Source organism: Trifolium pratense, linkage group LG3 (assembly GCF_020283565.1).
Source record: "Trifolium pratense cultivar HEN17-A07 linkage group LG3, ARS_RC_1.1, whole genome shotgun sequence".
Classification (NCBI taxonomy): domain Eukaryota; kingdom Viridiplantae; phylum Streptophyta; class Magnoliopsida; order Fabales; family Fabaceae; genus Trifolium; species Trifolium pratense.
In genome coordinates, this window is record NC_060061.1 from 5,847,489 (window position 1) to 5,871,650 (window position 24,162).

At 33.3% G+C, this 24,162-nt stretch overlaps 3 protein-coding genes across 4 annotated transcripts; all 3 read left to right on the forward strand.

Moving 5' to 3' along the window:
* The first annotated feature begins 615 nt into the window (after positions 1 to 615).
* Positions 616 to 4,811, forward strand: LOC123915865 (calcium-dependent protein kinase 1-like). The gene is made up of 8 exons (XM_045967135.1): positions 616 to 1,357; positions 1,745 to 1,888; positions 2,399 to 2,551; positions 3,107 to 3,222; positions 3,648 to 3,815; positions 3,993 to 4,120; positions 4,212 to 4,311; positions 4,468 to 4,811. The coding sequence occupies exons 1-8, from the start codon at positions 718 to 720 to the stop codon at positions 4,549 to 4,551; spliced, it is 1,533 nt and encodes a 510-aa protein (XP_045823091.1). The 5' UTR covers positions 616 to 717; the 3' UTR covers positions 4,552 to 4,811.
* A 994-nt stretch (positions 4,812 to 5,805) lies between these two features.
* Positions 5,806 to 15,520, forward strand: LOC123918804 (potassium transporter 3). 2 transcript variants are annotated; one of them, XM_045970955.1, is made up of 10 exons: positions 5,836 to 6,113; positions 7,362 to 7,678; positions 8,540 to 8,783; positions 8,946 to 9,194; positions 9,336 to 9,386; positions 9,871 to 10,131; positions 10,212 to 10,264; positions 10,897 to 11,011; positions 12,664 to 12,918; positions 13,930 to 15,520. In XM_045970955.1, the coding sequence occupies exons 2-10, from the start codon at positions 7,634 to 7,636 to the stop codon at positions 15,033 to 15,035; spliced, it is 2,379 nt and encodes a 792-aa protein (XP_045826911.1). In that variant the 5' UTR covers positions 5,836 to 6,113; positions 7,362 to 7,633; the 3' UTR covers positions 15,036 to 15,520. The 2 variants fall into 2 exon arrangements, with proteins under 2 accessions (XP_045826912.1, XP_045826911.1); XM_045970956.1 differs by lacking the exon at positions 7,362 to 7,678 and having other exon boundaries at positions 5,806 to 6,113.
* Positions 15,521 to 16,829: 1,309 nt separating this feature from the next.
* LOC123918806 lies at positions 16,830 to 21,142 on the forward strand. Its single transcript, XM_045970957.1, has 4 exons — positions 16,830 to 17,423; positions 17,933 to 18,091; positions 20,058 to 20,129; positions 20,313 to 21,142. Exons 1-4 carry the CDS (start codon positions 17,277 to 17,279, stop codon positions 20,979 to 20,981), a joined length of 1,047 nt encoding a protein of 348 aa, XP_045826913.1. The 5' UTR covers positions 16,830 to 17,276; the 3' UTR covers positions 20,982 to 21,142.
* The last annotated feature ends 3,020 nt before the right edge of the window (positions 21,143 to 24,162 follow it).

Below are 24,162 nucleotides of genomic sequence, written 5' to 3' on the forward strand. Positions count from 1 at the left end.
AACTCTGAAGATCTATAGGAGGAGTCTCCAGAGTTATAAAATCAAAAGAATCTTGCATAAGACTATGGTTAGCTAGCCAATCTGCGCTTCTATTGCCTTCTCGCCATGTGTGTTGAACCTGAGTTTGCCAATTCATGTTGATAAGCTCCTGAATGCGCCGAATCAGAATGGGGGTGGCCCCATTAAGATTGCATCTCCCTGTAACCATATCAATTACTCCCTCCGGTCCTTATTATAAGGAACACTTTGGGAAAAATTTTTGGTCCTTTTTATAAGAAACTTTGACCAATTTTCAAATGTTTTAAATGTTCAATTTCACTTATGCCCTTATTTATTATGAAAGAAAATTTAAAAATAAATAAGTTAGTTGAATAAAAAGTAATTAAATAAGGGTAAACATGTAATAAATTTAAATTTATAAGAGTATTAAATGAAAATAACTATATTAAATGTATTTCCTTGGTCTGTGTGATTTTTTCAAAGTGTTCCTTATAAAAAGGACCGGAGGGAGTAGTAGTTTGGAATCACTTTCCACAATAAGGTGAGTAATCCCTTTTCGTCTAGCCATTCTATTACACAACAAAATAAGGCCAAAATCTTTTTTCGGTTATTTTTTACATTTACGTTACATTTTCCGTTGACTTCAAGAAGACCAACTTAGTCCTTTGTTCGTGGCAAAGACACAACACACACTTTTTCTCCATTGACTTCAACTCAATGGGTAGCAACTGCAGCACCGGCATCAACACCACCACCACCTACTCCGATCATCCACCTCAAAACCTCCCCAAAATCCTCCCTCAAAACTCCACTCCCTCACCCCCTCAACCTCCCTTATCCACCACCATCGGCCGAATCCTCGGCCGTCCCATGGAAGACGTCCGCTCAATCTTCATCTTCGGCCGCGAACTCGGCCGTGGCCAATTCGGCGTTACTTATTTAGTAACCCACAAAGTCACGAAAGAACAATTCGCTTGCAAATCAATCGCTACACGAAAACTCATAAACCGTGATGATATTGATGATGTTCGTCGTGAAGTTCAGATCATGCACCACCTTACCGGTCACCGTAACATTGTTGAACTCAAAGGTGCTTATGAGGATAAACACTCTGTTAACCTTGTAATGGAGCTTTGTGCCGGCGGTGAACTTTTTGATCGGATTATTACTAAAGGACATTACTCTGAACGTGCTGCTGCTAACCTTTGCCGTCAGATTGTTACCGTGGTTCATAACTGTCATACTATGGGAGTTATGCATAGAGACTTGAAGCCTGAGAATTTCTTGTTTCTTGGTAAAGATGAGAATTCGCCTCTTAAGGCTACGGATTTTGGTCTCTCTGTGTTTTTCAAACCAGGTAATGTTCATTTGAAAAGTTAGTTAGTTGTTAGTTACTCCCCGGTCTCAAATATAAGCTCAATATTTGAGACCAAATACATAAATGATTTAGTGAACCTAAAAATAGAATCTTTGCTTATATTTGAGACAAGAGGGAGTACTTATTAATGTAAAATTTTGTAAAAACCTAAGATGGTAGAGTCCATCGTTGACTAGTCACGCTTCAAATGTCTGATCCTGAATGTGAGATGATGTGTTGAGAGTCGCACATTAGATATGGTATGACATGAAAAATATATTTATAAGTGGGAGGCATTCCTCAATGATAAACTGGTTTTGTAAGGACGAGTTAGATCAAATATAACAACCTAATAGTTATTGATTCTATTTTGATTTATGGGAATAGGAGATGTATTTAAAGATCTTGTTGGGAGTGCCTATTATGTTGCTCCTGAAGTACTGCGTAGAAGTTATGGGCCCGAAACTGATATTTGGAGTGCCGGGATTATATTATACATTCTGCTTTCTGGTGTACCCCCCTTCTGGGCAGGTAAAGTCTCCATCATTTCCATCCTTTCTATGCAAAGTCTCACAAGTTTAATTTTATTGTAACATTGATAACATGCATTGGAGCATATATATAGTTTCATGGAATGTAGGATATATGTTAATGGTTGTTGTGCAAACTTGTTTGTTGGTTGGATGGAGGAATACTGAATGATTGTATACCTTGTGAGCTTCAATATAAGATTTTATTGGTGCTTTGGTCGACACAAATTTGTTGCAGTCAATAATTCTGGCAGTCACTGCAATCAGCCTATCTAAGCTGTTGGATATAGTGATCAGATTAATTGTGACTTTGGCAAATGGGGAACTCAAAATATCAATCATTCGATTTTCATCGACGGTCGAGATTATTGATTGCAGTGATCGCTGATTGCATCAAATCCATATTTGTTGTGCTTTATTTAGCATACATGTTTTCTTCTAGTATCTTAATTTACATGTTTTTGTAACATCCCAATGTTTTTCACACCTTATTCTTATCTATGATGTGAAGAAAATGAAAAGGGTATCTTTGATGCTATTCTTCGTGGACATATTGATTTTGCGTCGGAACCTTGGCCTTCTATATCAAGTAGTGCCAAAGACCTGGTCAAGAAGATGCTACGAGATGACCCCAAAGAACGGCTTTCAGCAGTTGAAGTACTTAGTAAGTCAAATTCTTCTAGTATACAAAAAGTTTTACTCTGAAAGTGGTTTATATTTTATTTTGATCATGTTGACGCTGAGGGAAATTCTGGCATTTTCTTCTCACCGAGAGAGATTTTGATCATGTAGGGTGCTACATTATGATTCAGTGAGGCTGAGATAACAAGCAGGAAATAGGGTATGAATATTCAAAATAGCTGTAGTTGATTTGACTCATTCAATAAGGGATAGAGAAAAACAGAAATTTATTTTCACATCTAAAAACCCTTTTCTACTTGGAAGAAAAATGCTTATTTCTGAACTTAGACCTTCTTCCTTCATCCTGTATAATGTGTTCTTTTTTGTCTTTCTTTCACAACCCTCTCGTAAGATGACTTTGCACTCCTGCATTTGTCATTTTATCAAAATAGTAGTACACATGAGTTAATTCGTTGATCAATATATTGTTTTCAAAGTGACAGCCAATTTTTTTAAGCACATTGTAAGAACATTTGAGCTATTGAAAGTTGCTTCATTTCAATCAATCAGCCGTAACACAATGTTTTACATACTCCAGATCACCCTTGGATGAGAGTAGATGGAGATGTATCTGACAAGCCTCTTGATATTGCTGTTTTAAGCAGAATGAAACAATTCCGAGCAATGAACAAGCTAAAGAAAGTAGCTTTGAAGGTAAGCTATCTTATATAATCATTTTTGTTGTCATGAACATCACATCATAATCAATCTTTTAGCAAAATATCTACATTACCACTATATATTAGTAGATAAAAGGGAGAAGCCATTCATAACTGAACTAGATCATGGAATTGGATTATGTTGTTTCCTTATTGGCCAACCAAACCATGAAGTGTGTTAAGGAGAAATAATTACATGATTAAGACCTTGTTTGGATAAACAACCAAATTAAGCGTTTATGGCATTAACACTTACTATCATATAAGTGCTTATATATAAGTCATTTATGTAAAAGATAAACTATAGTCCAGTAGACTGTCTAGTTTTAAAATAAGGTTAAGCTTTGTTGAAGGGTTTGGTTTCTTACAAAGCCTATCCAACATTAAAAAACGTCTGATAAGTATTTTATTTTTTTACAGGTTATCGCCGAAAATCTTTCTGAAGAAGAAATTATTGGCTTGAAAGAAATGTTCAAATCCATGGATACAGACAACAGTGGAACAATCACTTTTGAAGAGTTGAAAGCCGGTCTCCCTAAACTTGGCAGTAAAATGACCGAGTCGGAAGTAAGGCAGCTGATGGAAGCGGTAAGATTGTTGTTCTTTTCTTCTTTGGGTATACCTTAGTTTATTGGTTCTTCCCGAAGATGTGGTCTACACTCTACATCTCTTATTTGTCATAAATACAATTTTCTCACTTTTTGCAATCTCATATCTTGTTTTGTTGATAATCTTCTGCATCCAAACCTTTTGTTTGGTTTTCAGGCCGATGTGGACGGCAATGGAACCATTGACTATATTGAATTTATAACCGCCACCATGCATATGAATAGAATGGAAAGAGAAGATCACCTATACAAAGCCTTTGAATATTTTGACCAAGATAAGAGCGGGTATTCTCATTTATTTTCTGTCCATTAATTATAGTTTAACAACATTATCGCTTTAGATGTTGATTTAGCATGTTTTCTTCTGGTTTCAAAGGTACATCACAAAGGAAGAGTTGGAATCTGCCCTTAAGAAGTATAATATGGGTGATGAGAATACAATAAAGGAGATCATCGCCGAAGTTGATACAGACAATGTATGTTACTTCTATGTTACCCTTTTTCTCTCACAAGTTTAGTAAAAAAACGTTTGTCTTAATATTGCAATAACCACCAACTAACTCTGAAGAGAGTTGTAATCAATACAACTAATCAAGCAACTAATTTCATATTTCTGTTTCGTATATATGCAGGATGCAAGAATCAACTATGACGAGTTTGTAGCTATGATGAGAAAAGGCAACCCAGATATAATAACTCACAGACGTCGCAAATAAGCTCTACATAAGCTGTTTTAGTAACATGGACGGTATTGCATTCAGCAGAGTTTACTCCACCTGTTGTTTCAAGGGAGCACTTTTGTATAACAAAGTTTTTCTTTGTTGTCTTGTTGCCTATTATTTGGGTGCAGAGATTGCGCATTTATATCTCTGATCTTTTCAGGTCTAGTTGAACTGAGTTTATTTCTACTGCTTGAGTAGATACAAATTTGTACAAATTCTGGAAAGAAAAAAAAAAAAGTCAATACCATTTTCCACAGTGAAGTTAAAAAAAACGATATACCGCAAACTTGAATACTCTTACTAAGTGGTGAGGAGTTCAATCTTTGAATAACTCGAATACACTATACTACGACTAAGACACTGTCATTTTCGCAATGGTGAAAAAAGTGTGCCGAAAACACACTATACCGCAAACTTGAATACTTTAACTAAGTGGCGAGAAGTTCAATCTTTGAATAACTCGAAGACACACTATACTAAGACACTGTCATTTTCGCAATGGTGAAAAAAGTGTGCCGAGCTGTTGGGCACTGGGGCAGTGGCAATGTTAGATTCGTTTGTGAAAAGATAAAAGTGGGAAGTCACTATGCTTACACATATTCAGCGACAACAATGTCATTATGCACCACATAAATACAAATTCCATTCATGCTTATGCATCATGATAAAGATAGAGATTGGATTAGTTACGTTATCTATGTGAAAAGGAAATATTTGTATAAGCCAACAAGTTGAGGAAGCAAAGCCATACAAGCCTCCAAAGTCTCCCAACAAAATATATATATACGATAAAGTGATTTTGTCAAAAAAAAAATGAAAAATTTAAATTAATTACAACCCTAAATTAAATAGTAAATTCTACATATTATAATATAATATTATTATCTGAGTTTCTCGCCAGTTTTTATTTTATTTTAAAGATAAGAAAAATTATAAAATAATAAAGTTTAAATAGGATTTTATCCTATAAATATACCATATTTTCTTTTTAGTCCATGTAATTTTTTTATTTTATTTTTAATCCTTATGAATAATTTTTGTTTTTTTTTTCAATCTAGTCCTTACAAATATAGTGTAATAACTATCGGTTGGTCTAGTGATTAACGCTTGACTTGGTAGGGAGGAAGTTAGAACTATTTGATGTCAGAACTGACATCGAATCAGATTAAGCGGTTCAGTGAGCCGAATAATGACGAGGAAAGAAAAAAAATACTGTAATAAGGTTTCATATTTTTATACAAAATTTTCACATGTTTTTTTTTAAAAAAAAACTCCGGTACGAAGAGCTGGATTGAAACCATGGCCATTTCTATTGTTGGAAGTTTCATTTTGTTAATTGAGTAAATAAAAAAAAAGGAAAATAATCGTTTGTTAGTTTGTTACAACAAAATTCAACCCAGTTTACAATGGGAGAAGAAACAGAGTCCCTTAAACAGTTTAACTGATTCAATTCAACGCTCTCTCTCTTTCAAACCCAAAATAAGAAAGAACAAACTCTTCTCTGTTTCGCTATGAGCTCTAGCGATGCGAATATACAACGAGGTTCATCAACAACGGTATGCTTTTTTTTTTCTCCACAATTCAAACCCTAACGTAATCACACAGTTGATTCTAATTCTTTTTCGTCTTTCTAGATTTCGATTTTTATGGCTTTGATTCAAAACCTTATGTATGAAATATGAAGAATGTTTTGATCCAGTAACTATTGATTTAAGTATCATTTTGTTGAATGAATTTTCCACAAAAGGATAATGAATGATTAGAGTGAAACTGAATTAAGATCTGTTGTTTGTTTGGAACTCGATCCTCGACGTAAACATGGATCAGGATCACAGTTTATGTGTTTGATTTTGAAATTTATGAGGCATGGAAGCGATCACACTGAGCAATGAGCATATAATGTATTTTGCTGTGCGAATTTTTATATGCTATGTTAGTAGAAACTAGAAACTGCTTCTGAATGTGATAAATGTGATATTCTGCACCGTATCTGATACTATCCTTTTCATCATATGAAAAATGAGCAACTTATTGGAGTTCTATGCATTTGCAGGGGAAAGAAAAGAAAAGTCGATATTATTTCTTTTTGGGATACCTTTATTGGCTTTTCTAGTAGGGTTCATGCTTTACTTTAGTTGTTTAATTGAATTTCCTTGTTAATGAATGCGTGGTTGGTCTGAATGTTAAAAACCTCAAGTACTTTAACCAAGTGGTGAGGAGTTCAATTCCTGAATAACTCGAGCGCATGCTATACAGCAAATACACCGTGTGAGCATTTGCTGTGACACTGTCATTTTTGTAACGGTGAAAAAGGTGTGCCGACCTGTTGGCCACAGTGACAGTGGCAACATTAGATTCGTTTGTCAAAAGATAAAAGTAGGAAGACACAATGCTTAAGCATAATCAGAGACAACAATGTCAGTATGCACCTCATAAATATAAATTCCATACATGCTTATGCATCATGATAAAGATAGAGAATGGATTAGTTATGTTATTTATCATAAAAGGAAATGTTTGTCCAAGCCCACAACTAGAGGAAGATTACAAAATATGCAAAAAATAAACAAACTAGCCAATTGGGTGCCTGAAAATCTCGTAGGAGTCAACTAACAAAGTAAGAACTAATTGAGGAGGAGAAGTCCATATCTTCATAGCATCGACATTTGTATTTTATTTACTTAGATGATAATTTTTTTAAGATAACAAAATATAAAATACACTTATTAATAATTGTTGAGATTTTTTGTTAATTGAGTAAAAAATAAATAAATCATTTTTAAATTGTTTTTTTTTGTTTGTAGACGAAGTGACAATTACCATCAGAAACTCACACACAACAAGTCTTGGGTTGGAACCCGGGTGAAACTGTATGTCCAGCCTAGCAGCATTTGACGGTCGAGTTAGACCACAAATAATTTGTAACGGAAAAATTCCTCAAATAAAAAAATTGTTATCAGCATTTTTCAAAGGCCAGTTTGCAATGGGAGAAGAAATATTCCCTTAAACTAATTCAATTCAACGCTCTCTCTCAAAACCGAAAAAAAACTCTTCTCTGTTCTGTGTTGGTTTCACAATGAGCTCAAGCGATGCGAGTATACAACGAGGTTCATCAACGACGGTAAGTTTTTTTTTTCCTCCACAATTCAAACCCTAACATAACCTCAGAGTCGATTTTAATTATTTTTAATCTTTCTAGATTTCGATTTTTATGGCTTTGATTCAAAACCTTATGTATGAATGAATGTTCAATTCAGTAACTATCGATTTATTATCATTTTGTCGATTTTTTCCCTCAAAAGGATAATTAGTGAAACAGAAATGAGATCCGTTTGTTTCAATCTCGATCCTCGACATAAACATGGATCACAGTTTTGCGGTGTTTGATTTATAAATTTATGAGGTATGGAAGCGATCACACTGAGCATATAATGTATTTTGCAATGCGACTTTTTATGTGGAGAATATATGTGATGTTAGTAGAAACTTGAAACTGCTTCTGAATGTGATAAATGTAATATTATGCATTTCTGTATCTGATAGTCTTTTTCATCATATGAAAAAATGAGCAACTTATTGAAGTTCTATGCATGTACAGGGGAAACAAAAAAGAAAAGGGGATTTTTTTAATACCTTTCTTTATATACTATCCTGGTAGTGTTCATGACTTACTTTATATAGTTGTTTAATTGGATTTCCTCTTTGGCCTGAAGACTTAAAACTGATTTTGGTATGTTTGAGGTTCCTAATTAGAACTGATTTTTTTTTCTTTCTACAATTGATTCTAACATGAAAAGCTAGAATTTGTAGCTTTTGCTTCAAAAAGTAAATTTTACTGTCAAATCTATTGTTCAACTCATTTTCACGTAAACATGTCCAAACATAAATCATTTTACCTTAAACGTTTAACTAAAATCAATTTACCTACTGTTGAACCAAACACATATTAAGTCTATAATGTCTGATTTCTTTCTATTGACAGGTGGAGTGCAAACCTCAATATAAAGCACTTTTATTTTTGACATACCAGAGTTTGGGCTATCTGTTTGGTGACATAAGCCTCTCCCCACTTTATGTCTATCAAAGTATATTTTCTGGAAGACTGAATCATGTTCAAAATGAGGATGCAATATTTGGCGCATTTTCTTTGATTTTTTGGACTCTCTCTATTATTTCTTTGTTGAAGTATGTTGTTTTCATGTTGAGTGCAGATGATAATGGCGAAGGTAAGGATTATTCATTATTATTCTGAAAGAGATTTGATCCCCTGCCCCCTCCTTTTTCAAAAACATTTCCCTTTATTATACGTATTAAGTGTAGTAGTGCTAATTGGTTCAAAAAAAAAGAAAAGAAAAGTGTAGTAGTGCTAATGCATTCAACTTGTGCAGGGGGGACTGTTGCTTTGTATTCACACCTTTGCAGAAATGCAAAATTTAGTTTGCTACCTAATCATCAAGCATCTGATGAGGAGCTCTCTACATATCGCAAACCTGGTTACTCAAATAGAAATATATCACCCTCATCTTTGAAAAGATTCATTGAAAAACACAAGAGCACAAAAATTGTTTTGCTTAGTTTTGTTTTACTTGGTGCTTGCATGGTAATTTGTTATGGTGCACTCATGCCTGCCATTTCAGGTAAGGCAACATCTTTTACTCTTCACAAATATATCAGTTTTATCTAGTAGAAACTTATCTGATCGATGTTTTGCCTTGTACTTTTGTTTACCGCATATTAGCTCTATTAGTATCTCTATTGACCAGAACTTTATCTTGCAGTTCTTTCTTCTGTTGAAGGGTTGAAAATCGAAGCGAAGATTAAAAACAATAGTAAGTGGAAAAAATGCTATTCTTCCACCAAACACTTTCCAATGCTCAAAGCTTAAATAAACTAAACACAAATAAATCAATGAGTTAATATATCAACGAAGACTATAGAAAAGGAGATAACTTAGATTTTAAGATAAAATATGGAAGGTAATTCCTGAAAATGGGATTTTCACTATGTATGACCTTTGTTAGTTGTTACAGTCTATAACCTAAATTATTTATCCTCTCATACCCCAAGCTCACTGTTTGGTGCATGGATTGATTCAAAGAGAAAGTCCTGGTATATTGGGTAGGTTCTGCTTTGTGACTCGAAGAGCTGTTTCCGAAAAGTTCAGTAATGCTTGCTTTCCAGTATTCTTCAGTATAAACAAAATCACCAGGATATTGATTCTGAAATTTCATACACTAAATATTTCCCCACAGTTTCTATTGTTTCGAATACAGGTAATTTTTCCATTAACACTAATGCTTATTCACTATGCAGGTATGGTGCCTCTTATTTCTTGTGTTCTACTGGTTGCAATATTTGTTCTGCAACACCGTGGCTCCCACACGGTCGCCTTCATGTTTCCTCCCATAATCATCCTATGGTTACTGTCTATTTTCATGATTGGCATTTACAATGTCATCAAGTGGAATCCAAGAATATATCAGGCTCTTTCTCCATATTATATATACAAATTCTTTTCGGTTACAGGAAAAGATGGTTGGACTAATCTTGGAGGCGTATTTTTGTGTGTTACAGGTCTGTGTCTCTTTTAAATTTCAACTTCGGTTTGAGCGATATTCTTACCAAATAATTATGTTTTTCTTGCATAACTTCAGGGACTGAAGCTATGTTTACAGACCTTGGGTACTACAAACAAACCCCTGTAAGGGTAGGTGCGCTTAATAAGTATTAAGTAGAATTTCAATTTCAGAATTTAATGGCGATGTTCAATTCATGAATGTGTACCCTACAAATAGATACCTGAGATTGGTTAGCATTATGACTGCCGGTTTCTTTTAGGGTGATGGAACTTTCCTTTTGTTAGTGACTCAGTGTGTATACCTAGTTATGCTATACTTTTCAGACCTGGACATGTTAGATGTGTCTGTTATATGTGGAAGAATTAAATTGTGGTATGAAACCATGGGAAGTTACCACATTTTTTTTTTTTTTGATATCATGGAGTTACCACATTTTAAGTGAATTAATTTTAGCAGTTGATTCAGTAATGCATATTAATTTGTATTACACAATTTTACATTATTAATTTAGTACCATAGAAGTCAAACCTTTATTTTAGAGTATACGTCTAGACAATGCACAGGCATTACAACCTTTATTATGTCAAATGTTGAATTGACTTGCCAGTTTGAGAAAGTGCAATATATAATTCACCTTCATCCATGATCTTGGCATATAATCATGATTCCTCATTTTAAACAGAATGCCTCAACATTTTTAATTTTGTTTTCTCAAAAATGATTGTTTTAACTTTAGGGTTGTATCCTTGTTAACATGCAGGTTGCATTTTCTTGTGTCATTTACCCATGTCTAATTCTTCAATACATGGGGCAGGCTGCTTTTCTATCGAAGAATTTATCCGCAGTACCTATAAGCTTTTATGCTTCTATTCCAGGTCAGCTAATATAAATGCTATGAATAAAAATTGTCTGATAGGTCATGTTGATTTCTGAAAGACACGGAACACCGTTGTTTGCATTTAAAAGATGGAAAAATAGCCAGTGAATGCTTTTGTTTTGAATCTTCTGTGTTGTAACTTGGCCAATTTTATTAGTCCAGATGTCTCTGGAATTATTTAGCGGTAAAGTATTGAACTTAGTGATAATTTTAGATTTGTCAAAGAATCATATATTTTGTTACCCATTAATGCTGTGAATTTGAAGTATTAGCTTTCCACTCACTGTATCCCAAGTTGATAATTATGAACACTATTACATTCAGGTTCTGGCAATGTTCAGCCAATTTATAAGGGAGAGATTTGATAGATAATTTTAACCGTTGAGGTTTCCTTATCTAACAGGAATATTTTAGTGGTGAAATATATTTGGGATGGATGTATTACTATTACCCACTGCATATTTTTCATTGAACCATAACCTTTATATTTTTATACCCTTTAACATTAAGTCAGTTTCTCGTACATATTCTAACAAATCTACCAATTATTGGTTATCTATCATTTATTGGTTAAGGTTTTATATTGTTGTAAATTGTAATGATTTATGGATTAGATTGTGTGCATGACTGATAGATTTGGAAAACCTACTCAGTATGATCACTTTTCTTTTCTAACCAATACCCAAACTTTCACTTGAATGTAATTGATCTTAGGAATGGGCTCCAGAGGTAGTTGCAACATTCTAAGTATTGTTACTTTTATTATTTTGTATACATGTTCCTGATGAAATACGTTTTGTGATAAAATAAGTGGGGGAAATATCTTATATTTTGAGCATGAGTTTTTATGAAATTATTGTACATTATTATCTTTTCAATATAATTTGGCAAACAAATGGGAAGACCTGATTATTGATACAAATTTTCATTGTTATCAAATACTCAGCATGTAATACTTGGACCACCATAGTTGGTGGGCATAAAAGTATTGTGACAAAGTCTAGCCAATTAGTTGCTTTATACCTACAAACCTTCTTGCGCTTTTTCTAGCAATTTGTTTTCATTAAAAGAACCACTCAAACAATTCCTAGATTTTTAGTCCTTAGCTTCTGATATGAACTGGATCAGAAATAAAAAATTGTAGTTTTTTACGAACCCCAATCCAACTCATTCACCAATGTTGGGGCAGCATTAAGAATATGAAGAATGTGCAGAAAGAATGTAAATTCCCTGGACATTTGAGAGATCCAGACATCTCCAATTATTTCACACTCAATACAAATTGAGCCCCCTCTAATCCGCCCCCATTATTTATTGCCTATGCTCTCTCCCTGTAACTAACATCCTGAATAACTAGTCAAATTCACTTGTCAACCAACTAACCCATCAACTTTGCATGCTGGTGTGTGCTATATGCCATCAGTGGAATAACATAACCCGTTAGCATTTTGGTCAGTTGTATGCAAAAAATATTACTCTAGTCCGTTAGCATTTTGGTCAGTTATATGCAAAAAATATTACTCTAGTAGTATTATAAAGCAAAATAGTTGAGCTGACAACAACGTCCAGAATATGTTTTCAATGAGAATCTAGTGATTAATATAAAAAATAAATAAATGAGAATGCAGTGATGTTTTTGTCATTTTGTAGATGTCCTCTTTTGGCCGGTATTTGTGGTGGCTGCTTTGGCAGCAATAGTTGCAAGTCAGGCTGTCATCTCTTCGACATTCTCAATTGTCCAACAATGCCATGCATTTGAATGTTTCCCTCGTATTAAGGCAATACATTCCAGAAGGTGGATTAATGGTCAGACATATATACCAGAGATAAACTGGATTCTTATGGTAATCAGCTTGGTTGTGACAGTTGGGTTTGAAAACACGATCCATATAGGATATGCTTATGGTAAGCTGTGTTACAATGGTATTTAAAATCCTTATTAAGAGTTCATGGGTCTTCATAATTTAGTTTTATCTTATTGGCTATTTAATACTACCTCTGCCCCTAAAAATAGGACCCTCTTGACAATTATTTTGTCCCTTTCTATAAGACCCTCTTTGAATTTTCAACTACATTAATTATTTCTTTACCAACATACCCCTAATTATTTTATCTCTTTTTCTATAATTTACAATAAATACTAGAATGGGAACATAAAATAATCTCTCTCTCATGTAGAATAAACTTCTTAAAACAATATCAACTATTAACAAATTTATTATTACTCCCAACTTTCTTAATTCCTATGATTTAGTCAATGAGGTCCTATATTTAGGGATGAATGTATATGAACTTTTTAACACAGAATTGCATTCTCTTATATATTACCCCCTCCATCCCCAATCTTTGGTCCTTTTAGGTTTTGACATACATTAAGAAATAATGAAGTTTGATGAGTTTAGATCCTTTTACCCTTAATTTATTTAACAAAACTAAAACTAATTTAATGCATTTTGTTTTTGTTTTGTAAGGGTATAAAATGAAAAACATCATTAATTGTGAAACACTCGGTGAACCATGTCATGCCACAGCCATCTGTTTAGAAATAGTAACAAAGTTATTAAAAGTTAGAATCAGCATAATGCCATAATTTTTTATTTACTATCCGGTGAAGACTTTCATACAAAATCATATATGACATGTTTTCACATCATTAAAAGAGTTGACTGATAAAAGGTGACTAAAGAGTTCAAATTCTGTGAACGATGTGGCGGCACATTATTGGATGTTACTCATGCTAATGTAAAAGAGATACACTAATAGTGGATGAAAATTTAATTGTTTTAAAATGGCTTATCATGTAACGTAGATGGTCAATTGATCTTGATAGATTTTTTTCTTCTAATTTCTGGATAACTTTATCACTCGCTACTGTATTTCGGAAGATGATTACTAATGACATCATCTTAATTGCAGGGATTGCATGTCTGATTGTGGGATTTGTGACTACATGGTTGACTTCACTTGTCATCCATCTTGTATGGCATCGAAGTCTTATAGTTGCTGTGGCATTTCTCTTATTCTTTGGTTCGATAGAGGTCCTCTTTCTTTCATCTTATTGCATGAAAATCCCAAATGGTGGCTGGCTTCCAATTGTGCTCTCTGCAGTCTTCATGGTTGTTATGTATGTGTGGCATTATGGTTCTAGAAAAAAGTATTTCTTTGATATGCATAGCAAAGTTTCAATGAGGGGGATCCTTACATTGGGTCCTAGTCTTGGGATTGTTAGGGTCCCAGGGATGGGCCTTATCTATACCGAATTGGCTACTGGAGTCCCTGCCAGTTTCACTCATTTCTTGACAAATCTACCAGCTTTCTACCAAGTGGTTGTTTTTGTTTGTATTAAGACTTTGCCTGTGCCTTCTGTGCCCCAAGCAGAACGTTATCTCATTGGCCGAATTGGTCCGAAATCCTATCGGTTGTATCGGTGCATTGTTCGACATGGTTACAAAGATGTTTATAGCCATGAAATTGATTTTGAAAATGAATTGGTGATGAGCATAGCAGAATTCATTCAATTGGAAGCTGAAGGTTGTTCTGGAAACCTAGATGGTAGTGGAGATGGCCGTATGGCGGTCGTTAGGACGTCTGGGAAGTTTGGAACAAGATTGCGAATGTCAGAATCTGCTGGTGTTGAAGAAAGCGACAGTAATAATCTTCCCGGAGCTTTGACTGTTAGTAGCAGTAAATCTCCGACATTGAAGAAGCTGCAGGCCATGTATGAGCAGGAATCACCGGAACTCAACAACACTAGACGGCGGATTAAATTTGAGGTTCTAAATACAATATATAGAGATCCACATGTCAAGGAAGAGCTCATGGAACTTGTGGAAGCCAAGCGTGCTGGAGTAGCATATGTAATAGGCCATTCTCATGTAAAGGCCAAGTGGAACTCTTCCTTTGTTAAGAAGTTTGCTGTAAACCTCTACTCTTTTCTTCGAAAAAATTGCCGCTCCCCTGCTGTTGGACTAAATATTCCCCAGACTTGTCTGATTAAGGTAGGAATGAATTACCATGTCTAGCATTAAGATGCTGAAAATATCGTGACTGGGGATGTGATTCATGCAAGCCAGAAAAATGCCACCTCGGCTTCCTCGACCCACAAGATTATGCTAATTTGGTATATTCAACTGATATATATGTCATTCAAAAATCTCCTCTTGGCATGTTGGAAGAAAGAGCCGCATATAATTGCCAAGACTTTTTTGACTTTATGATGGCGCTGACAGTATGTGAATTACTAATTCGAGTCTCGTCTGTCTTGAGTCTAGTATTGTTAAAAAACTTTTCATGTATGCAATTCTAATGCTACCTTTGTACTTGTATGGAAATTTCTTTGGTCATTTTTGCAATCGTCTTCAGCGTCAACGAAACTAGGAAATGATTTGTAATAGAAAGAATGAAAAGTTATACATGAACTATATACCTGTCACATGTCCCAGCAGCATCCAGATGGTATTTGAATTTTTTATCTATTTATTTTGGCAACTACAAAATTCATATTTCAGGTTAATTGGCTTTGCTAGTTTACTTCAACTAGCTTTTATTTATTTTTTAGGTGTTTCTTCTTTACTCTGTACTGTCAGACATTCTATCCTATTGTTTAGCTGGAATTGTATTGGACCACTTCTACAAAAATACAGATTTTATCAACTGCGGTCTATTAGTTATAATGATTAAGATGTCTAGTTTAACCATAAATTATGGACAAGAAACATAACAATGCAAAATAAATTTTGTCAATAATATAATTATACATGAACCCCGTTAAACCTTTTTGTATAGCAAAACTCAATCTTTGAAATTGAAATTTTGTTTGTGTGTAAGGAAATAACAAAAGGACAACATAAAAACAGATAAATTTAATCGAAACTAAAAAATAGACAGTTAAATCGCAAAAGCAAATTATGAAGAACAAATTAGTAATATTGAACTTTTTTCCTGTAACAGTAACCTTTTAAAAACAAGTATAAAGCATGAAAGAAAAAGATGGAAGACAAATGTTTTTGGAATATACGATGTTTGGCAAGTATTTTTTAGTTTGTCGTGTTTAAACTCTTTTAACCTTTAGCTCAAATCAGGTGAGTTACCTACTATCTACTTCATCCAATTTTAAGAAAATTTAATATCTATATTGGAGATTAAAATGTCTAAAAGTAAATGTAAGTAACTATAACTTTTGGTCTCTATAAATATATTATCACTTTTAGTTTTTTTAAATTCTTTCTTAAATAAAAGTCTTTCAATGTTTTAAGTCTAAATTTTTTGTCTTTACTTCTAAGGCAACTGATGTGTATCTTTCGACTATTTAAATTATTTAGTGATGCGTTAGGAAACCACCAATTTTTTGTTCATACTTAAAGAGTCGGGAATTGAGCTCATGATCACTTGTTTATGAGACTCAAATTTTGTTATCACTTGAATCAATTAATTGTTGGATCCTCCCTTCAAGTCTTTTTTTTCTCTTCTTTCTTGTAAGTTGTAGATAAAACGGCAAACACAGTTAAAATTCATACATACACCTGTGAGGCCCTGAATTCGAATTCGAGTGAAAACGTCTAACATAATAATAATATTATATTATTAGTTGAGTTAAGATTTATGAACGATACTCCTACAAAACATTTTTTTTATTTTTTTTAGATTAAAACATGTGATTTTCTTATATGATAAAATTAAAATTCACTAATTTTATAGTGACGTAAAACATATTTAACCCCTAATAATAAAATTATATATTTTTTTGGTATTAATAATAAAATTATATTTTAAATCATAAAAATATAGTGTAAATTAATTACTAATATTGAAGTGATGAATTAGTTTGTTCCTCCGGCCATGGAATCATTTTACCTACCCCCTACCTTAGATGCTTTTACCCACCCAACCCCCATCCCTTCTTCACCATAACATAACCCGTGGGATTTGTCCTGCCTTGTGTTCTTGCGACTTCAAATCCAAATTAACACAACCCTCCTAAATTTTCTGCCTCACAATTTCATTGAAAATACAAAATCAATCCCAGTAACATCGCTTCACGTTTCATGACAAAACCTAGGAGTAGGAATATATTTAATTTAATATAATAAATACTACTAATTACGTAATTAGTTATAATTTGTTTTTACAAAAGTTGCAAAAATAGTTGTCGTATATGGAAGGGACTAGAACCAGAAGTGGAGGAAGGAACATCATCTTCAAATCACATTCCCTTGATTGATGTGTTTACTTCGTTCGTCTCACAATTAATCATCGATTCATAAATGTTGTTTACCTCTTCTTCTCACTCTCTTTTTTCTCGTCAATCTTTTCTTCCAATTAAACCTTTTCCTCGTACCCCGACACTCCGTCCTTTTCCTACAACAACCACTATTCGGATCTCTAATTCTCGTATCAATCCTCCAAACAACGTATGTTTCCTTTTATGTTTTTTCTCCAACTACTTCCAACAACTTTTATTTTATGTTTTTTTTATTTTTTTTATTTTATAATTATTTGTGTTATGGATTGCTTTAAAAAATTTATAAATTTTTTAATTTAATTGCTGAGTAAAAAGAAAAGGGTTTTAAAAGTTCTTACCTTTATCCCAAATGAACCTTAGAATCTCAAACCTTTATTTAAGGCTTTGGTTGTTTTGTGTAGTGTTTAAGTTCTTTATTAGTTTACTTGTGTGATTATTAGTGAAAGTGGTGTGGCAAGTGTATGTTTGGAACCACCGTGGGTTTGATGAAATCACGGTGGCTGCAGTGTGATTTTGTTGAAGCTCCGAAGTGCAGCTTTTGCAAAATTACAGTGTCTCACCGTGATTCTGTCAAATTCACGGCGAGTTTTTGGTACATACATATAATGATATGTGTTCAAGTGAATTATTTTTTGACAAATACGTGTTTTAAGTTTTGCTTTGATGTTTTAATTGCAGAAATTGAGTATTTTGTGCTTTAGGCATGAAGAGCAACATTCTCCGGAAACGCCCAAACCTGAGATTATAGACCACTGTCTTCTTGAGGAATTGGTGCAGTCTGAATCCAAGGACCCTGATGTCACCAAAAGAAGAGACTGGTGGTCAATCCTTCCGAAGGTCGTAAGTCTTTTGCTTATGTTTATAAACAAGTGGTTTTCTGTTTTCTATGCTGATGTATTTGTTCGAGATGTAAATATTTGTAATCATTATCAATGAATATGGGCTCTTCTGAGCAAAATTGAAATATGCATATTTTTATCCCTGCCACGTTCATTTTAGGATGGTGTTCTAAAATATGAGCTATGCAGTTATTTGGTGATGTCTGCTGTTTAGTGAAAGTTATTTGGTAATGTCTGCTGTTTAGTGAAAACTTACATGATTTGATTTAAACACTTCTTGATAATTAGGTATTTGTATTATAGTATTAGTTCGCGAACAGACTTTGTCAATCAAGTGCTACTGCAGTCAATCATAGGAATTACTGGGTATGGGACAATGTGGGGAACAATGTATTAAGTGAATATCCGCGTGTCTATTTGAACTGGTGGATTGATGGAAAGAAACTAGAATTTGGTTTCCTTTGTCATACCAGATATTTGATTGTAGCTGTACAGACTTCAAAGTAAATATCTGTTCCTATTTGGTCATTAAAGAATTAATGGAATCAAAGGAGCATGTAGATTCAAGATATAGGTTTTCTCAGATGAGTTAATGGTATATTATAGATGAATTCAGTCCATTCAGATTATAGACTGATTGAAGATTTAATGGATGTATGTGAAGGTTAGAGTGACTTGCAGATGCAGAGGATAATAGGTGGTTTTAGGGTCACAGATGGATGACTGTTTAATTGCTGAGATTGGTACCTGTATTATTAGGATTATCATTTTAATTTAAGGACAAATCGTATAATGACTCAGGATTTTGATGCGAGAGAAATCACAGTTTTTGGCTACATCATCACACAACCAAGATGAATGCAATTTTCTGTCTACATACAAACGATCATTCTATTTGAAAAAAGCACTGCAGGTGTTTATATGGACCTATAACTTTTACTTTTCCTGTAAGATATAGAAATAAAACCAAATCTCATTGTTTGTATTACTAAACCCACCAGGAAAACCTGCTATTAAGGTATTGTTTTTATTTTTTATGGTTAGAAGAATTGGAACTGGATGTGATAGTATAGGGTGGAATGTACAAAATTAAGTCACCATTTGATTGATTTTTTATTTATTTTATGGAATGGATAAAAAATGTTTCCATCGCATATCTCCAGTTGAAGAGAAGAAAAATAATGGTATTGGATCAAATGCGATCCGCCGGGTTTCATTTGATCTGTTCCTGTTTTACATAATCAATTATCATTGCTTTCCTCTTCCTCCTATCAATTCAAACATAGGCTAAAACAAATTCAGTAGCAGGCGATGTTATAAATCTCGGCCCAAATACCACCCAAAGATTTGGGAATGTGAAAATTCTAATTCTGATGATAAACCTTTATTTAGCCGTTAGTTAGTCAGTTAAAAGGGCCAGAAGGTGATGTCTATAAGTAGGAGATAGGGTCAGTAGTCAAAAGTTAGAGTTGAAGTGATCTTGAACCATCCCTAATAGTATATGTTCTAAGTGTTAGTGTCACCATTGACCAAGACCCATCAATAAAGGATTCCTTTTTCTGTTCTGTGTGAATTTCCGTTTCTTCCTTCTCAATTACCAGTTGATCCTGTCAAATTCCTAGATTTCCTTGAGGATTGAAACATAAGAAACATATGTTATTATGATATGGAATAACTGAATTTTAAATAGATTTGAAGCTGAATCCAAATATTGAGATGACACATCTTTAAATTATGCATTATTGATTTTACTGCATTTGCGTCATCTTGTTTCTCAGTTAAAATATATCAAGTTTTAAATTTTCTTTGCATCTTCAAAGGTGGAAACATGCAACACTCTGTCAATGGTTGATGGAGTGGTATTATTAAATATTAATTGCATATCGTTAATCTCAAGTAAAATATATACATTAAATGTTTATCTTGTATGAATCTCTTCACCTAAAAGCTCTATTTCCTTGCAGGCTGCAAATGAAGTATTCAATGGGATTGGTAAACGATGGGTTGTACCATGGTCGGCAATCACAATATTAAAAGTAAGCGGTTCTCTAAAGTTTGATCAAAATAGTATAATTATGTAAAATTTCTGTTTTGTTTATCAATTCCTCACAGTTAAAATTTATGGTAGATGTGGTATGGTATCCCAAATTGATCAGAGTTAAAATTCTGAACAATAAACGCTCAACATGAGGCCGTAATTCGTGCAACCTATGATGCAGGTTATGCTTCTTTGGACATCAGCATTTTGGTTCATAGGATCTTGGATGATTCCTTTTGCAGCCCATATAACTGGCTTTAGCAAGGATTCTTTGACATTTAGAGGACAGGCACTATTTAGCCTCGTCACTGATGTAACCGAAGGACTAGCTGGAATTGCAATTCTTGTCCGCTGCCTCTCTCGGTTTCGTCCCCTTCCACCCGACTGGTTCAAGTTTAGCCCCGAAGGGAAATGGCATTTAGATGTCGTCATGGGGTGCCTCATGTTTCCTCTTGTCAATCGGCTCTCTCAGTTCAACCTTGACATACTACCTATCTTACCATCAACACAGATCACCCTTTCAAGCGTTGAACAGTCAATAAAAGCAAGGGATCCTGTGGCTATGTTATTGTATGCAATTGTAGTAACGGTCTGCGCTCCTGTGTGGGAGGAAATAGTTTTCCGCGGTTTTCTACTCCCATCTCTTACCAAATATATGCCTGTATGGTGTGCGATACTGATAAGCTCAGTTGCGTTTGCGCTTGCACATTTTAACATACAGAGAATGTTGCCGCTTATATTTCTTGGGATGGTCATGGGTGTGATATTTACGCGGTCAAGAAATTTATTGCCATCAATGCTGTTGCATAGTCTTTGGAATGGATTTGTCTTTTTAGATTTGATGAAATAGCTTCTTTAAACTTATGATGATTCTTTAGTAAGCAGGTAGTAGGTTATTATTGTAGATAGCAGTGCATGCTAGAACAGTACCTAATTATTAAGGTACAATGATCAAATGTATGTGTAATGGATTCTTGCAATTGTATATTATAAAAATCAGGGACTTGTCTATATCTGATGAATATGCGGTAATATTTGATTGGTATAATTGAAAAGATCCTGTTAGAGAAACTATTTTCTTTCCTGCAACTATTTTCTTTCTTGCGCCATGCATGATGTTATTTTTATAGTTGGATTAATAAGTTTCACTATTAAATTAAATGAAATATGATGAGATTTATTGATTTAACAGCGAAAAATAACTAATGCATGGTTTAAAAATAATTTAATTGTGCACATTGACAAAGTTGTACTATATATACAAGCAAATTATTGGAATGGTAGGTTTGTTTGGTATATTCCTCTTAGCATGACCCTCTCAGAATGAATCTTCAGATTATCGCAGCCAATTACTGTGTTAAATATTTTAGAATTTGAGATAGGAATTTTATCTTTATATCATATAATTAAATATATATTAATAAAGTAATATAATACAATTGAAATATGAAGATCATAAAAAGGGACAAACAGATTTCTCAAAAATAAATTTATAAATTCTGGTTAAAAAAACTCATACACTGACATACATGCATCATAAGAATCTGTTGGTGCAGTATTATTATCATATCTTTGAGATATTTTTTCAAAATACAGTAAATCATAAGATAATATTGTTATAATTTTGAAATAGATGCATAGGAATCTTTTGTACCAAACGTGTCTGTCTTGCTGCCAATATAGGCATATTTTCTTTCGTTGTTAAACAAGCTATGTTTGTATCACGGCGGATACGTCAGAATCACGGTTATCCACTGTAATTTTATAGAAGTTATATTTTGTAACTTAAAAAAAATCAGTGTTACCATGATTTTGACAAATCCACCATAATATCAAACATAGACTAAGTATTTTTGCAAAATTGTAGAAGGAGATTAATCTCTCAAAGTATTTGTGACTTATTTAAGATTTTTTTTAAAAAAAATAACTTATTTATTTAAGATGTTAACCTCTAAGTATCATGTTTTTACTCTTTGAATTAGAAGATTCTTTGCATTTGGTGGTAAACTCTATGCATGCTGGTTACTCCTTCGTCTCATTTTAGATGTCAACCATCTTTTTACAAAGTGTTGTGTATAAAACTTCATTCATGTTCTAAAAGCAATTTTCACTTTGAAGCCACTTGATCAACTTGTATGCCTGAGATTTCCAAATTGGAAAGCTTTTACTGAAAGGGAAAGAGATGCAAAGTTGGAAACAAATGATGTCAGTATATCTTCTTCTTCAAAGCAAAACATTGTGTGACCTCTCAGCTGTAGTATGGGATACTGTACATGGAATCTGTGGTACTCCCGTCCCGTGCAGTTGCAGAGTTGCAGCCAATAGTCATGCTGCTGAATTCCATGTCACGTGTTATGCAAGTGGTGTTGTATCTGCACGCACCAACCAAAGTAGTATGATTCTGAATTTCTGATGTAAGTTGTATTTGTTTTTGTGCCACTTGCAGGTATTTTATACGACTTTAGTATAGGTAACTGTGCCCATATTGGCTGCTAACTTTACAAGTTACAATGCATAGTATTTTCTCCTATGTTATGACTATGACTATGACTATGAGTATGGTTTGATGCATTTTCTTCCAACTTGCCAATTGGGCCACGGACGGCACAATTTGATATCCAAGATATTATTGTCCCACCTTATGAATCAACTACTAGTATACTGCCATAATAAAAATGAAAATGAGGAGTACATAATCATAATGATAATAATATATTATGTTAAATTGTTTGTAGTTTATTTGGAGTTTCATATATTACTCAAGTTTCTAAATTTTTTGAGTTAGTTTTTAAGATGTGATCTAAACTTATTTAACATATCAGATAAGAAAATTTAATGTTGTATTTAAGTTAGAAAAATGATATTTGTACAACAAATTTTGAACAATTTTTAGACAATTTTTTCTTTCATACTCTCTCATTATATTTTTACTCTCTCTCCTCCTTTTAGAAAATTTAATGTTGTATTTAAGTTAGAGAAATGATATATGCCCCAAAAGTAGAAGGAAAAAAAGTTGTCCCAAATTTTGGTGTACAAAATACAAATATCACTACTCCCTCTGTGACAATATATAAGCAAAAATCATTTTTTTAGATTCATTGCATAATTAATGTATCTGACCTATAATATAGACCATATATATTGAATATGTAATAAATCTAAAAAAATGATTTTTGCTTATATATTGTCATGGAGGGAGTATTTTTTAAGTTATGATGTTTTCCTTGAATTAATTTTTTGAATTGGACTTTCATCATATATTTATGACGCAACAATTAATGATATTGTTGATAGTTGAGTTACAAAGAGAGAGTAACCTACAAATGAGATAAGCCGCAAAAGGAAAAGATTATTGTTAGATTACTAACGATAAAGTAAAATTTGCCATACACGTTAGTAATTCTTAAAGCGATAATACACTACAATAATACACTTACCTTTATATAGGAAAACAACTAAAATTCCAAGAAAGTATTGGGGTAGAAACATCAAAACCGTATTCTATAATAAATACAAGGGGGCGTTTGTTTCACGGTATAAAAAGTTAAATCCAGGAATAAGTTTCCTAGGAATATCTATCCCAGGAATAAATTTCCTTAAAAGGTGTTTGGGTAGAATTGTTAGTTACCAGGAATCTTTATTTTACATTCTTAAAAATAATTAATATATTTTATTTTTAATATATATTTTGACAGTTATATTTTTTTAAAAGGTGATATCATGTGTAAGTTAGTGGGGGTACCCACTATTTTTACACTAACCGCTCAAATTACTTGGGAATAAAAGTTTCCCACCTCAATTAGGGGGGATTAGAAAGCAAGGAACCATAGACAAAAATGATTTCCCGGGTATAATTATTTCCCAGGAACAATTTTTATTTCCATTGTAACAAACATGGGAATTATTATTTCCATCTTAAGATTCCCAGGAATATATTTATAATCTCTGAAACAAACGCCCCCCAATAAAAAAAGTCTAACATTACAAATGGTTTATTTTATTTGTAACAATTTTAGTGAACACGTTAAATT

Bases quoted from the DNA above. Each gene is read 5' to 3' on its own strand.
- LOC123915865 (XM_045967135.1), top strand. From the start codon at position 718: ATGGGTAGCAACTGCAGCACCGGCATCAACACCACCACCACCTACTCC. The intron at 1,889-2,398 runs GTAAAGTCTCCA...TATGATGTGAAG, and splicing joins TGTACCCCCCTTCTGGGCAG to AAAATGAAAAGGGTATCTTT. The intron at 3,223-3,647 runs GTAAGCTATCTT...ATTTTTTTACAG, and splicing joins TAAAGAAAGTAGCTTTGAAG to GTTATCGCCGAAAATCTTTC.
- LOC123918804 (XM_045970956.1), top strand. From the start codon at position 6,069: ATGAGCTCTAGCGATGCGAATATACAACGAGGTTCATCAACAACG. The intron at 6,114-8,539 runs GTATGCTTTTTT...TTCTATTGACAG, and splicing joins AACGAGGTTCATCAACAACG to GTGGAGTGCAAACCTCAATA. The intron at 11,012-12,663 runs GTCAGCTAATAT...GTCATTTTGTAG, and splicing joins CTTTTATGCTTCTATTCCAG to ATGTCCTCTTTTGGCCGGTA.
- LOC123918806 (XM_045970957.1), top strand. From the start codon at position 17,277: ATGTTGTTTACCTCTTCTTCTCACTCTCTTTTTTCTCGTCAATCTTTT. The intron at 17,424-17,932 runs GTATGTTTCCTT...TTTTAATTGCAG, and splicing joins GTATCAATCCTCCAAACAAC to AAATTGAGTATTTTGTGCTT. The intron at 18,092-20,057 runs GTCGTAAGTCTT...ATTTCCTTGCAG, and splicing joins GGTGGTCAATCCTTCCGAAG to GCTGCAAATGAAGTATTCAA.